Here is a 16,036-nt window from a genome sequence, read left to right on the forward strand (position 1 = left end):
GAATTCACTTGAATGAGACAAACAATCAATATAAATAAACACTTTCACAAGAACCTTTTTTATCTTCCAATGACTTATTGGCAATTAATCTAGATACCACTTTGTTTGCATCATTAATCAATCCAGAAAAAGATTTATTAAACTATTCCTAGTTTTCCTAAGTAGCATTACTGGGCTGCCTTCATAATCATTTGCTCTTTAAAGTTAACTGAATGTAAGTAATTAATCTAGATGTAATAAACAACCACAATTGAAATTCGAATGATTTTACAAAATGATTTCTGAAATCAAATACATTTGGAAGTTGAACAGTAGAATGTTTGTCAGAAAAGGAAATGGATGTGAACAACATTCTTGTGACTAAATGTAACATAATAGTGATAAGAAAAGGACAATTGATGATTAAGTCGATAAATAAAACGTAGCATGACTAGCAGATCTAGGCAATAATTAGACGGGATTGCTTCATGAGTATCGTTACGCAGAGCATAGCAGATAACACACGCTTTCTTTTGGACTATTGCTGAGCTAGTAAACCGCTTGTTCTCTTATAAGAAGGTACGAATATATGAGAGAAAGAATGGATCCGTTATTTGTTACCATTTCCGATGAAGCTTTTGTTTGCTTTGGCACAAAGGTATCAGCTATCATCTAAGGTATCTACAACAACAAAAAATCTAAAAGAAAAAAAAGTAAGATTCCTTAAAAAAGCACCACTCGAAACCGTCAGACCAACAGCAACTTATCGTAAATATTTTTTTTACCGTCATGTTTGCTGACATCATGATAAAGGCACACCAGCAAGGCATAGAAACAACAAGGAGAACGTCATGCAAGAAATTCGATGAATCTTCCAGAATGGAAGGGCTTCACAAAGCAAACGTATAACAATACGTTATGTAGTTTAGAATTTTAAATAATAATATAATGATAGAATGTTATAATGTGTTAGTACATGAATATACTAAAAGTATACTTACTTACTTGCGGTTTGTTTTTTACACATACACCGTTACTTATACCTAATAACAGGACTATGTGATTAAATAAAACGAACACGTAAGTTTGTCAGATTCAATGTGTATGTTTAATCATTAAACATTTATATAATATATTTATAAACAGTACATAAATGTTTCTCAAAATCAGCACGCAAATAGGTTGTACAGACAACTTAAGTTACGTGCTTAGAATGCACCGGACATAGTTTGGGTAGTAGTGAGTCACATGTGCATCTAGATTCTATCAAATTCTTTTCTATGTTCTCAACTAACATTTTAACATGACAAATAGGAACCCTATCACAATCACAGTTCTGAGGCGTTTTAGAAGTACTAGTATCCGTTACTGTGTCACTATCATGAAGAGGTTTCTTGTAATCCTCTGAAGGTACAGGAAAGTAAACTGTGTTTGAAAGCCGAATCGTACTTGCCATTTCGTCAGAGTTAATAGGAACGGGACATTCAAACCAATCAAGTGGGCCTTCACTGTTCGAACATGTAGTTCCTAAACTAATGTTCTCATCGAAAGTGTTAGTAGTCTGGTGCAGAGTGTCAATTGGATTATCACATGTGTTCTTCAAAACTATGTCACTTTCATTGTGAGCACTGACTGCAGTTACACACAGATTGTCCCAACGATCAGGTTGTCTTGGTGTTATATCGGGATCACCAGCAACTGTGTAATTATATTTGACCATCACGTCATTTTCTTTGTTTTGAGAGCCGTGCATAATGTATGAATAATTTTGATTGCAATTATTGAAATTGGCTAGAAATTCTTTGTAAACATTATTGATTTTATCGTTATTAGCTTGAACAACAGATTTCATGCAAACACAAGAACCAAGGATACCGTCACAAGTACAATCCACAGTGTAACCAATGTAAGGAGGATTATTTGCTGTTGTATTCTCTGCCAGTTCTGGCTCTTCATCAAATCTATCTATGTTCCTCTCTACCCTTTCTACATCTGGTAAAGTTTTAAGACTGTCAGATCCTATTAGAATATACTTTGAAGGCTTTTGACTTAAACTACCCGGGATGTTAAAGATGCCACTACTAGGTTTAACTGAATCAGTATAAAGATTGACGACAACTTCTTTTGTAGAAAACATACTATCTAAAAATTTATCGTTATTTGTTCCCACTTCTGTAAAGTAGCAACAGTCACAACTATTGTACATGGCTCCATTAGATTTGGTCTCTACCACAACCTCGTCAGTTTCTGTCGTCTGTGCATTTTTATTATCTGGTGCCATGACGTCACAAGATTTCGTATCCATTCCTAAATTCGGAGGTACTTGTAATGATATATTCTCTTTAACAATTATAGATTTATTTGAATTCTGTTTTGATATTTTTTCAACGGTATCCAATGCCCGAACTTCTAAAACTTCACGTCTCGTCACAGTCGTGTCTTTTTCGGGTAAATCTTTCGGATGAATGATCAGATCTTCAATACGAACACTTTTTTTACGCGATCCGTTATTATTCCTACATTTACATATATCCTTTAAACGTTGAAAATCGTTTTCTATTAAGTTACACACTTTTTCTAAAATATCTGGCAGTATGGCATCTTTATTCTCGTTGAAAACACAAAGGCATTGAACCCGTTTTATTTTTATTTTTAAATACTCCTGTAAAAGCCCATAAGCTCTATTCCAGCTTCCATCGGCTGGTAAATTGCCTAGACAGTTGCATTTTGTTTCATTTGCACAATCTGAAATAACTTGTTTTACCCTTTTCAGTATAGCAGAGAATAACTTTTCCTCTTCTTCAGGTGGTATACATGACGATTTACATGAGAACGATTTAAATTCTTCTAACTTTCCCTTTAGATGGTCCTCCAACAAATGAAAGGCGTTTACTTCAAGGTCTTTGGAATCATCAACACTATAGGTGTTGCAGCAGAAACGAGAATCTATTGAATTATCAGTACACCTCAAACTCTGCGAATTTATACTTATTGCTTCGTCTTTGTATTTATTGCTTTGCAATTGTTTACTGAAAATACTGCTCATAAAACTTTTTAATTCGTCAAATCTTGCATGGCATTCACATTTAGGACATTTGCTTTTATGAGATAAGTTGCTGTGATCACTTCCATCGACATGAATAACACTAGGTTTTTTTAAAGTGTTGTGCGTATCCAGATGAGGTAACTTTTTCTGACGTCTTCTGCGGGTTTCCACATACTTTTCTTTTGAAACTACTACACCTTCAGGTTTGGAGTTCGAATTTTTTAACATACTTTTTGATTTCTTTTGACTACCTATATCTGCAAGTGTGACGCCTAAAAATTTTATGTAATATTCACAATTATTTGAAAATAATTTTGCTCTCTCAGCAACACTATTCGTTTCCGATAGTGCCACTTCTTTCTGCTTTGTGTCATGACTGCTCGTTTTTGTGGCGGTATTTGCATTTAAATCTAATGCTTCTAATGTCTGGACACCTTGAATTTGATTCACTGTTATAGGGGCAGGATTTTTGCTTACCTCTAACATTTCCAACGTTTGTACACCTTGAATTTGATTTAATGTTTCTCCTCTTTTTATTTCTGTTGTCTGAGAGTTTTTATTATCCTTTTGCATTAGTTGATAAATTTTGCATTCACAAGCATTAGTATTTATACATTTAATTGGAGAACTATATTTGCCACTTAGACTCTTTCCTTCGTTATTGTCGTATGAATCGGGCTGAATAATACACTTACAAAGATTTTCGTTGCTTTTATCCAGATTGACAGCTCCCATATATTCAGACTCTGTACTCGCAAAACGTGCAGCTTGTGTGTTGCCATCTCTCTTATGTCTATGCCGCCTATGATCACTCCTGGGTTCCTTGTAACTTGAATTTATAATAGAAACATCGACCTTTGAATCATAGGAGTTGTTCAAACGCGTTGAATTCTTCGAGTATTTACTAAAACTACTTTTAATGTTCTTAATACATTTTTCTTGTGGATCCGCTAAGTCACATTTCCATTTCGTTAAAGTCTCTAACAATTTATCTATGGAAGTATTAGACGGTACTTTGTGGAAACATTTGCAGTTACTATTACATGAGTTTTCAGTTGAGGTTTTATTATCCGTGTCATCGTATACAAGACTTGCACTGGGAATATTTACGTTAATGGGCTTTGTTTGCCTAACACTAGAACTCTGATGAATGCCATCTCGTGACATCCTTTGTTTCCATGTAGATTTACTATCGTTACTTATATGCGTATTTTGTATGTTTTTGCCATTTTTTTGTGGTCCACACAAACACAAGTTCACTGCATACGCTTGACCGTGACCTAATCTTCTTTGTCTCGTTGGCTTGTCGTTCAGCGGAGTCCTTTTCATAATATTGTTACTATCTAGAGGCTTTTTTCTCACGACTCCTGACTTGCTTTGATTTTTAGTATGTGTATTTTCTTCCATATTAGAAGTTTTCGCAGTTTTCGTTTCCCTCTTGGTAGTCTCTCCCAGAGTATAAGAGGCATCTCTTTGAATTGGTGGAACAACTTCATTTTCGGCGCCCTACAAATAACAGCATTTTTAAAAACAATCCCTTAAAACAGTACAGTTATCGCTCTAGCCATAAAGATATATAAATAGGTGAAAGTTTCTTATTAAATACTTACCGAGGCTTGTTTGACTATTTTTGCAATTTTTTCCTCCATTAATTTCAAATCTTCTTTTTTTATTGATTCCTGCAAAAGAGGTTTAACTATTACTATGAATGCCATGTGTTATCATGAAAAGTACTCAATAACTGAGTGGTGATGGCCGTTTTCAACTGCATAAAGTTACTAAAAACTAGTTCAGTTTAAGAAAACAGTGCAGTCAAAGTAGTCTTTTGTGATAGATATTACCTTCTTCAGATCTTCTATTTGCATTCGTAGATGCGAGACGTCCTGAATGGTGCGCTTCCAGTACGCAGGTGTCTCCGTCGCCACTCGGCTCACACTCGGTGTACCGCCGCCAAACGGAGGCGCATTCGTTTGAGTCAGACACGGGAACACAGCAGCTAATAGCATATAGGTTTATAAAAATATGGTAACTGAATTGTGATGTTAGATGTAGCTACAAATTTCTGGTTCATTGATAAGTTTTAAAAAAAACATGCTATGAAAGATCTTTGAAATAAAGCAGTAACCGTCTAAATAATCCAGTTTGAGGAATCCTTTTACTAGCAGTAGGACCATATTTAACAAAAGTACTATAGCACAAACGATTATAAACCAACATATTACAGCAGTCACCCATATAACAATAGCTTGATGATAAATGAGTCAGTTCTTACCATCGACGGTTTTTGGTTTACATTCGCAGGGTGGTGACCCGGACGTGACAATTTCCTTTGCCCGCTGCGCCAGTTGATCGGCACGCTCCTGAAACAGCTGTTCGGCCAGCTCAGTAGCTAGCTTTTGAGCGCGCTTCTCCAGGGCCCGCTTTTGCCATTCTTCGTTTTTATCGTTTGGATCCGAAGACATCTTCGCAGCGTCGGCACATGAAGACCCAACCCACTGTTAGAAATAGGTTTGCAACGTTTCAGTTAAGAAATCAAAAACGCAAGGTAATAAAACAAGATAGCGAAATGTTTACCCTTGCATGATAATTTTCTATTGACGTAGCGATAGCTATGTCCAGTTCCCCCATCAGTAACTGAGAGAAGAAATTCCTGAGATTTGTCTTGACAACACTGGCTCGATCCCAGTTGTGTTTGTCTTCGAGGCACTTCAACAGCTGGCACGGCATCTGCGAGCCAGTGCCGCCCAGCTCTGTTTGCAAACCTCCGAACAAGTCCGCCAGCAGGTTGGTCAGAAGCCTGCTCCGCAACGACGTACACGAACATGACTCCTACAGAGAAATACGACTTAGACTTAACTCATCTTCACCTCAACTTAATTACCAAATTTGTCATGAGAGGAGGATTCTAGAATACTTTGAAAAATTGTTTTAGTCTGATTAAAATTTAATGAGAGTAAAATTGCAATCTCTTAGCTATTGTAGACTTCTCAATTGATTTGAGTCTGTCAGAGATTGCTTGTTTAGTTAAAATTAAAAAACCTTGTAACTTTATCATCAAATCGAATATGATCAAAGCTGTGGTAATCTTACTCACCTAGGGCCGTATTTCGAATAATTATAATTACACAAATCATGATGACACGACGAAAGATAAAATTATGAGTGTGCGATAAGAAATATTGTTTTTGTACGTATCAAGCTCGCTCGAAGCACTTACTATAAGTATTAAGAGCATGAAGGATATATCAGCTGTTTAGCTGAAGTGTCCCTGAAAAGTGTTCAGTCACGTGCTGATATAGGTATGGCACCGGCACCAGAGTGATATTTAAATAAAAATAAATGAACACAATTGCATTAATTACTTATTGCAATTGTAAGTTTAGTTTCCGCCATTAACCAGTATTTTGACAAGTAAACGATACCATAAGTACAGCTTATGCAAGTATAACATACCAAAAAGATTAATTGGTTATTATCATGCCGACCAAAAAAAACGAATTGTACTAGATTAGATAAATAAAGATTACTAGATATTGTTCTGAATCGGGTTTTCCAAATCAACATTAATCAATCGCAAATAACATGAACAGCGTTGCAAATTGTATAAGTATTGATTTTCAACGGTAAAAGCTTTGCTGCGGGATGTAAAGTTAAATAGATATTGAACGTCGCTTACCAAACTTTCGTCCTGGCAAGAGGAGTATGTTCCAAATTTTATTAAAAATAATCTTACAAGGAGTCTGTCTTCAGGCTTGCAGCGGCACAGCGCCGCCAGCGAGGGCGTGCGCTTCACCTCCACAGTCTCGTCCACCGGGTCCTTACATCGACACTCCATAAGTTGATCCTTCAGGGCGTTTAAGGCATCCCTCTTCTTTTGAAGAACTTCCACTTTTGCTTGCATTTTTTCGTCACACATCGCCTTGCACCCTTCCAAGTCTTCCACCATTTCCGCTTTCTGAATGCGTAACTTTCCCAACTGGAAAAATGTTTTGTTAGATATATTTAATTTCGTAAATTCAGTAGCTGCCTACGAAGAGCAACATGACTAAGATCACAACTACCTTACAACGCTTGGCTCGTTACTTTTTACTATTTAAAAGCTACAATTTGAACTCAGTTCTTGCATACATAGTAATAATAATATAAATAATGTCAGTATTTTTCAATAATGACGATTATTGAAAAATACATATATTATTGGAATATCATAAATGCAGTTCCTATGGAAACAACCATACTTCACGTTGTCTGTTATGTAATTTTAGTTGCAAGCCGCAAGCGAAGTACGTTTCGAATCAAAAATAACATTATAATAACGTTTCGAAAATCAAAATGACATTTTATTGTATGTGAATAATAAGACGCAGGTTTATGTGTAAAAAGAAAAGCGCCAAGTCATTGACACTGCAAATACCCTTAAAGAGCATCACGTAAGGACTCGCAGGCAGTAAAATGTTAACTAGCTGTGGGAGAGCCAAGGGACTCGTGATCGTTAGAGATAATATGCCTCTTTGTACTACACCAGCCAAATCTTATTAGTATTATCAAAGTATTGTATATTTTGTAAATTTCTATATTTATTTATCTAATCGGATTAATGACAGTCAAGGTACCACGTCCTAACGGCAAATGATAGGAAAGTAGGAAAACCAGCGCAGCTGCGGCAGACTAACATCTCATTAAATGAATTGCAAAATTTCTTACGATAAGTGGCCGTATTTAAAATGAAGGTGAAATAAATAACAAGTCAAATAAATTCATAAAACAACATGTTATGAGCAATCACAAGACGTAATCGATTATTTTAATTTTGTCACATCACGCATCCTCATCATTTTATTATAATCTACATCGCAACCACTTTATAATTTACTAACTATATTGGCAAGATATATCTTGGATAAGGTTAGGTTAGGTTAGTCATCTGTAGAAAACGGGTTTTGCTCCTAAGTATTTATTATTTAACAATGCTCAATTTTGGTAGTAATACTTATATCCTGTCAATAAAAAAACGTCATTATTTCAGCTGTAAGTTCTCGGTGGTACGCTGCACGCTGTAACTGCTGACATTCATAGATATATTTATTTTATCATTCCTCATTCAAGATCACTTAACAGAGATTCACTTAACTTAGGCTCATATTGTGAGGTCTACGATATGGTCAAACAAGCTTCGTGGATTAATGGGACTGATAAGGAGGGAGAAAAATGTACATCAGCTAAGCAAAAGAGACCATTATCACATTGTCGTTGGTTGTTTACTATGTTCTAAAAAAACATAAATAATAATAATCAAAACATTGTTGTTGCGTATTTGTTGATAGCCGTTCAATTTTAGCTGTTTTCGTTATGATAGTAGGTTCGTGGTAAGTGCGCACTTAGTACCTATAGCACAAAATAAAATTAAATTAAATTTAACCGAAAAAATGTAGAAAGTAAACAGAAGCAATGTTGCCAAAATACTTGACTACACACAAATAACGTGCTAATTGCTGATACTTCATAATGAAACGAAGCACGTCTGTCAGAGGATGATCGCGTTATATTGTGTAACGTGCAAGGAAAACTAATTCCGAACCTCCCTTTGGAGCGTGACAACGGAGTTGGTGCGATGGCGTGACGGGAAAGATACGTTACTTACTGATTGAACCTTTCATATCCCTAACGCAATAAAATTAAAGTTAATTATATGACATTAGTACATTTCACATTAGATAACTTTATTTGGAAGCGAGTACATTTTATGGTTTTTAAAATGCTTAAAATTTCTTACCGAAACTTCGAAGTATTGTTAGGTATACCAAAATCAAAATCATTTTTTTTTATTTCAATGAGGCCGTTTACCCCCCACTCTTAAATCATTACAGTAATGACTCTTGTTTCACTATCTTCAACCTAAGTACTCTGGATAAATCGGGAGATTACCAGAGCGGATGTTAGTAGTTCATGTATATTTGATACTAATTTCGATTGCCATAATAAGGTGACCTATGATCGTAATACATCCACATTGCCGATTTTACATACCTCGACACTGATAATCGTTTCTTTTCATCAAGCGCTTTGTTTTATATCCAGTTATATGCTTGCGTGTATCCCGTTCATTCAATCACATTATTATTTTACTTCATATAACGCCGTCTTGTTTTTAATTGTTTAATTTAAACGACGATATGTTACAGTGCTATTAAAATTTTGACAGGCAACTTAAAAACATATTGTACAAATCTTATACGATAACTTTATCAGAAAACATATTTTTATCTTTGAAGTTTAGTGACCATTTTGGTATGAACCGTCATTGCATGATGTCACCATTGACAGGTAGCCGTCTTTACTTGTCAAGTATACAAAAAAAATGTAATCATCATAAAGTTCACTCTACCAAAAAACACTACTAAATATTCACATACATACTCATAGGTACCTCGCGTACACACACGCAAATTAATGACTATAAAGTTCCAACAGCGTACATTTTTTTGAACGACTCCCGCACTAATATATTTAATCCTTGTGCCACGAGTTTCACAAACATTCAACTCACATGCGCAAAAATACCCACACTCATTAACAAGTATTCGTGCATTACACAAATGATAGTCATTTGCGAGGATCGAACCCGCGACACGTCAATCACTGTGCGTTTGGGGTTATCCAAATGATGACACAATCGAGACATTAATAATAAGAAATCTAAAAAAAAATAAAAACAAAAGAAAAGAGATTACTTTCGTTTAGATTCAAAGTCGAATGTCCAAAATGTGCCGCGCGTTAATTAAGTCTTTAAGATTACAGTTTATAGTACTTAAAGAGTCCCGTTTTAAGATTAACCGTAATTTCTTTGCTAAACAAGAATAAGACAGCTGAGGACGGCTTATGTTCGTAAACACTGCTCAGAACTAATCACAAATTAATCCGTACACAATAGGAGAGAATTAAGATGAGAAAATTCACTTGTGTAACAATAGTTAGATATGATTCATTACCAGTGACGTTCGTTGCTAATTTATTTATTTTGTCTTGTTTTCAGTTGAGCTAGTGTATCAACTATCTCTTCACGATCAAACGGCAGCACCAAATTTCGACATTGATTTACATATTATATACATATACTTTAGTTGTATTTCAAAAATTAATTAAATTAACTCAATGTTTAAATGAATCGACATGGCACCAAAAATTTAATTCAACCTCTTAAATGTAACAGCCCTTTATTTATTTAATATGTATTTGTCTTTAAAGTTCCAGATTTTGAACCCCTTTTTTAAGTTTAAAAAGAACTAAGAGTACTTTACATCAGCGCCTGTCGCAGCAACTTGTTTTAAATTTGCACCAAGCATTCTTCTGAATAACAAAGTGTTGTCTTGTAACAAGTCACAGCTTCTAGTTAAAATGTAATACTTAAGTTTATAATGATACCATACCTCGTCCTTGATCTTAACATTCAGTTCGTCTTCCTTGAGTAACTCTTTGGAGACCTGTGTTATCTGCTCGCGCAAGGCACTGAGCTCTGCCCGCATCGCTCGCTCTGCTTCGTGCGTCAGTGCGCGCGCTGAATCCGCCTCACTCTCCAACGAAAACAATTTACGACGCGCTTGTTCCTCTTTAAACTGGATAGAAAAAATCCACACGGAGTTTAAAGTGGACAAATAACATTAAACGAAAATACCCAAACACCTGTTTTCCTTTTCACTACACGAAAATTACAAAAAAAAAAGACTTAAGATTTTATAACTGAAAATGTTGCAACGAGTTTTTTATTTAAATATTTTTGCGTAGGAATACGTTTAATAGGCCCTACACCTGGTTTATAATTTGGTAACACATACTTATTAGTTGATTAGAGGCCTGAAAAATCAATGTATAATGTTACTTGTAGGTCACGTTCAAGCTGTGCGGACCGGCACTGGTTCTCGGCCAGCGAGGCCTCGCCCTTCGCGCACTCCTCGCTCAGGCGCAGCTTGATGCACGCCCGGTCGCACAGCGTCTGCTCCACCTCCCGTAACTTCGCCCGCTCCTTTTCTACTGCATCACCTCGATCTTTCACTTGCTGTGTCAAATCGTTACAAGCATTTTTGTACTCGTTCCGATCTGCTATACATTTTTGAAGCTGAAATTTGACACATAAAGAGCATAATAATATACATCAGTTATGTTTTACCAATTGGATTCTTATGAATATAGTACAAACTTGTCTGTTGATATCTTCTTCTTTTTCCTCGGCTAGAGCGAGCCGCCTTTGATAGCCTAACTCTAAGTCCTTCCACGCGGCTTCTGCACGTTCCAAAAGCTCGACCCTCTCAGCCTCGCGCTGCGCCAGCTTGGCAGCGCGTGTTCGCAGCTCCTGCGTAGTAGCATCCAAGGCAGCAAGACGCTCTACGCAAGCGGAGTCCAGGCAACATGCCTATATAATAAACAAGAGTGATTCAGATTTAACCAAGTTAAGTTTTAGATTATTTTAACCGACTTTATTTGAAAGCGGTAGTGTACGTTTGTGTTAAATGTATAAACTAGTAAGTAATTATAGGTACTAACTGCGGTGATTTTATTCAGCGTTTCCTTCTCTGGGGCCGGTTTCTTTGTGCATGGCCGAGGAAGTTGAGGTTCCACTCTCATAATCACTTTAGTTTCTACCGGTAATTTAACAACTGGCCCACTTGAATGTGATCCAAAACTTCCACATTCCGGATTTTTTTTACAAGCCCTAATGTCGCGACAGCAATAAATTTCCTTTATATTGGAACTCATTACATGGGGTATTTTTTCCTTTTTCAGTGTTTTACTTCCATAAGTGCTACTGCAACTCACTTCAGGTTCCTTTTTTGTCGTTTCTTTTCTCTTTGATTCAATAAACCTAAACCATAATAAAACTAGTTAAGTAAAGATGGTGTAATCAGCTAGGTGATATCCTAAATATTCTAGCATGACGGGTAATCAGGTAGACATATAATTATTATTTTTCCATAAGCATGATAAATTACCAAGAACATGAAAACCCTGGGCCCGCATCATTTTCGATATCCATTACCAAAGCAATTACCGCATAGCAGCAGCTAAGTTGGTTTAAAAATAGCCGGTGTGAGATAGTGTGCGGTTGTGTGGCGCGTATGAGCGTACTTGTAAAGGCTGTCTGCATCGGTGTGGCCGAGCTGTTGCCAGGCCAGCAGGGCGCACACCAGGTGCTGCCGCTCGGGGTACTTCACCAGCACCGAGTCCAAGTCCTGATTCTCCGTCACCAGCCGCGTATCTGCATCTTTCAGCGAACTCTACATACAAACATAATAGGGTGCATATTCGAGTTCACCTAACTAAGAAACTTGTATACAAAATGAAGTTCGTATAACTCGATTGCTTTTCCAAAAAAGACAATCATCGAAAGTTTTTCCTACATTTTTATATTCCCTATATAAAAATTGTTCACTACTTACTTACCTTTAAATCCATCGTGGGATTGATCTCGAGAGCTTTTGAAATGTTCCATATTATAAGACTGCACATCGACGTGGGTTTATTTGACGTCATATCACTTGAGAAAGCTTCTTTTGTAACTTTAACATTTTCCTGTAAATATGCTTATTGGTACTCCTTTTAATGTGTAAAAAGAAAAAAGTAAACCTGTTCGAATATTCCCCATAGCTACATTTTCGAAAAAGAACAACGAGTTGTTATAGTTTTCGAAGGTATAATGTTGCAACAAGAAACATCTACTCGAAGTGTTAGGGTTAATATTTATAATATAATTTTGATTAAAACTATTACTTTATACCTCACTGTGACTGAGTTTTTCCTGACTCAAGTACCTATAAAAATAAATCTTTATAAAATAGATTTAGAGTTGATAAAAGTATTCTTTACCTAACTCTCATTTGATATAAGTATATTTATATCCAACAAATATTGGAACATCATTCTGAAGGAAGTTCTTACGAAGTTTCTTATAATTTAGATACAATCAATAGTGATCTCGATGGTCAGCCATTGGGGAGGCCTATATCTAGTAGTGGATAAATGTGGGCTGATGATTATGATTTATTATTAATGGTATAAGCAATTATGATCTAAAAATTGCCTAGAGATAGTGACTGAATCAGCATTCATATGCAAGTAAGCAAAATCCGCACTTTTCAAAGAGGTCACTGACCCAACATATCGGTCCGTCAGCGTGATAATACACAATTAATCCTTATAATCGATATAAAAACTAGAACATAATATTAAGATAAGATAACACAACGTTTGTATTACGATCTGAATCTAGCACTAGAATAAGATGCAAATCGGCTTACACGTCGCTGCCTGAAAGGCATTCGTTCATCTTCAAGGGGATATGGAAAGTTGATAGATATTCCATGTCTGTGAACTGAGCTGAGCAAACCAGGCGAGGTGAACGTAAGCGCCTAATACTTGCCCCATCTCCATTGTGTCAAAGGCATTGCACAGTGGCAGAGTCGCTGGAACAACTCTCGATATGTCGTTCAATGCCCATGTCGTGCTCAGACCGGTTTACCCCTCGAGGAATGCACTCCAAGTTGTGCAGAATATGTAATAAGTTTATACCTAGGTCATCTTATCGGGCTAGTTATGAATACCAAAAAAAGTCCCCTCGCATTTCAATCAAACTCCTACAATAATAAAGTTCATTGATTTTTCTTACCTCATTTATTGTTTTGTGATTGCTTGATTTTGACTTTGGTTCGTTTGTGTAATCCAATTTACGCAAAATTCCATGCAATACACTTATTGATACGCGAGTGGCTTCTAAGCTTCGATGTTGATTCTTCTTAAAATAATTACGTGCCGCTTAAAATTTACTACCTTGTTTTTACTAATTTGAGATTATATAGAATGTAGCAGCTCCGTATTATATATTGTATTGCCGGATGCGACCTGACCTTACGTTACACATGATAAACTGATACGATCTGTCAACACAGACAACAAAGCTAGCACTCTACAAAACATAACTAGCTGGTTTGTGCGTCAGATCTTACTAATATTGCATACAGAAAAGAACATTACAAGGCAGTGTTAAAATCCAGTCTAAGGTCTGTGACACTTATAATGTTACGCTTTATTCTTATGCAACCTGCAATACTCTCAAGCACCAACTACTTCTACGTGAGCTTGTATGACATACCGTTTCTGTTTTCTTTTTATTGGTCTCCGCACCCTGACTATTCATGTTTTCCTGCTTAGTACCCATTGTTAATACACTTATTTTTTTAGGAGTTGTGGCATACGGTTCGATTTTTTCAGGGTGCATTTATTAAATTTTATAAAAACCTCGCGTTATGTATAATAACATTTTAAATTTTACGATTATTTTATTTCAAATTTCACTTGACAATGACATTGTACGTCTTGGTGTCTTTTCTTTTATTTCACACAAAAACATTCCAGTCGAATTCAGCCTTATCCACGTTGTTTATAGGTATTGTATTGTCCTTGGTTAATTGGTGACAGGTACTTCCTCCGAATTGACATCATCCTTATAAAAATGATGTCGCCACGCCGCGCGCCGCGGTGTTAAGAAAATCATGATGCAACAAATTGTGTCGCGAATTTGTGATTTTATATCAGATAAGAAAGTAACGTTTACAATTATATATTAAACGATTAGTTTTATCATAAAATTCTTGATACTGTCGTCAAGGCTTCATCAATATCATTAAAGGTGATTCACCAGCTCAAGCACACGAACGATGCCTCCTAACCAAAAGATAATATAAGAAAGAATGATTGCCAGGCGCCGCCGTCGCCGGCGCCACCGGCCCGGCTCCCGCCGCCGCCGCTAACGGTCCCTGACTTCCAAGTACAGCCAGCATTAACTCGATGCTATATTTAGCGCTATCACCATAACATGTACTTATACTCACAGTACTAGTTGCACACAAGATAGAAAAAAAACCAGACTGTAGCCAGGCACAGGACGCGGTTGCGCTGTAAGCGTGTGATATTAGTTAATAATGATCAAACTGACCATTACAGGTTTATTCCAACGACTGCGGTAGGTTTTGGTTTTGATATACCAACTAGTAAACTACAAGTATACAATGAGAATTGTAGAGTCCAAATTTTTTTCGCGGTTAACCAACAGCGAGTGCCAAAATACCACTTCCCACAATCGGTATTCAAACTTTTAATTTGAACTCTTTAGAGAAGTCTGTTATAATTATTGCTGTGATCTTAATTGTTAAGATATTTAATACCAGCCTGAAGTCAGTCAAGTATAGTAGGTTTATAAATCCCATCCGTATAACAGCTTAAATATTAGAGACCAGTAGCCAGGCTGTACTTCGCCATGGCTATTAATAAATCTCAAGGGCAGTCACTAGAAATAGCATCGACTTGAGAGATGACTGTTTCTCACATGGACAGTTCTATGCACTCGCAGCTTGTTCCAGAATAAATTCTTTTAGAAATCTGACCTGTTCGTGCAGTGAGCGAATATCACGGTATTTTATGTGATATAGATAGGTACCTTTGAATGTGTTTTTTTTTTAAGATAAACACTTGTTGCCGTGCCATTAATTTATGCAGTTTAATTAATATCTACATATGATATGCTCACGGCATATTGCGGAAGCTACTAATTCCTCAATCGTCCTAAAACACTAACTTCATACTGATCTTATTCAATTTCAGACAATTCCAGTTCTAAAAATATAAAAAGCTGTCCAGAGATTTGTTTAAATTTTACATTTACAGCTGGTAAATGACAAAAGAAACAAAAAATATACAGAAAAAATAATGGACCCTATCGAGCACAGCTTTGAGAAGAAGAAAAATATTTCCTTTATTTTCCTTGTTGTAAGTTACTGCTATTATATTTTTTCATTTAACCAACGATTATTTATTATAACGTAGATAACATTCACAAATTCATTGTGAAGACTCCATGCCTGGAGAGTTGAACCTCATTCGTATTGTTTCGCGTAAAGTGCAATTATAATTTAATTTTAAAAATACGATTTAAGACGAGTCAATGTAGCTTCTTCTTCTATCTAA

At 36.1% G+C, this 16,036-nt stretch overlaps 1 protein-coding gene across 1 annotated transcript; it reads right to left on the minus strand.

Annotated features, from left to right (window-relative positions):
- Nucleotides 1-1,060: 1,060 nt before the first annotated feature.
- LOC113492683 lies at nt 1,061-14,422 on the minus strand. Its single transcript, XM_026870279.1, has 13 exons — nt 14,166-14,422; nt 13,683-13,808; nt 12,461-12,589; nt 12,146-12,294; nt 11,564-11,882; nt 11,220-11,432; nt 10,902-11,138; nt 10,453-10,638; nt 6,759-7,001; nt 5,600-5,854; nt 5,298-5,520; nt 4,867-5,021; nt 1,061-4,531 (listed from the first exon to the last, which is right to left on the minus strand). Exons 1-13 carry the CDS (start codon nt 14,289-14,291, stop codon nt 1,175-1,177), a joined length of 5,718 nt encoding a protein of 1,905 aa, XP_026726080.1. The 5' UTR covers nt 14,292-14,422; the 3' UTR covers nt 1,061-1,174.
- Between the last annotated feature and the right edge of the window lie 1,614 nt (nt 14,423-16,036).

This window comes from Trichoplusia ni, chromosome 4, assembly GCF_003590095.1.
Source record: "Trichoplusia ni isolate ovarian cell line Hi5 chromosome 4, tn1, whole genome shotgun sequence".
In the NCBI taxonomy this organism is placed as follows: Eukaryota; Metazoa; Arthropoda; class Insecta; order Lepidoptera; family Noctuidae; genus Trichoplusia; species Trichoplusia ni.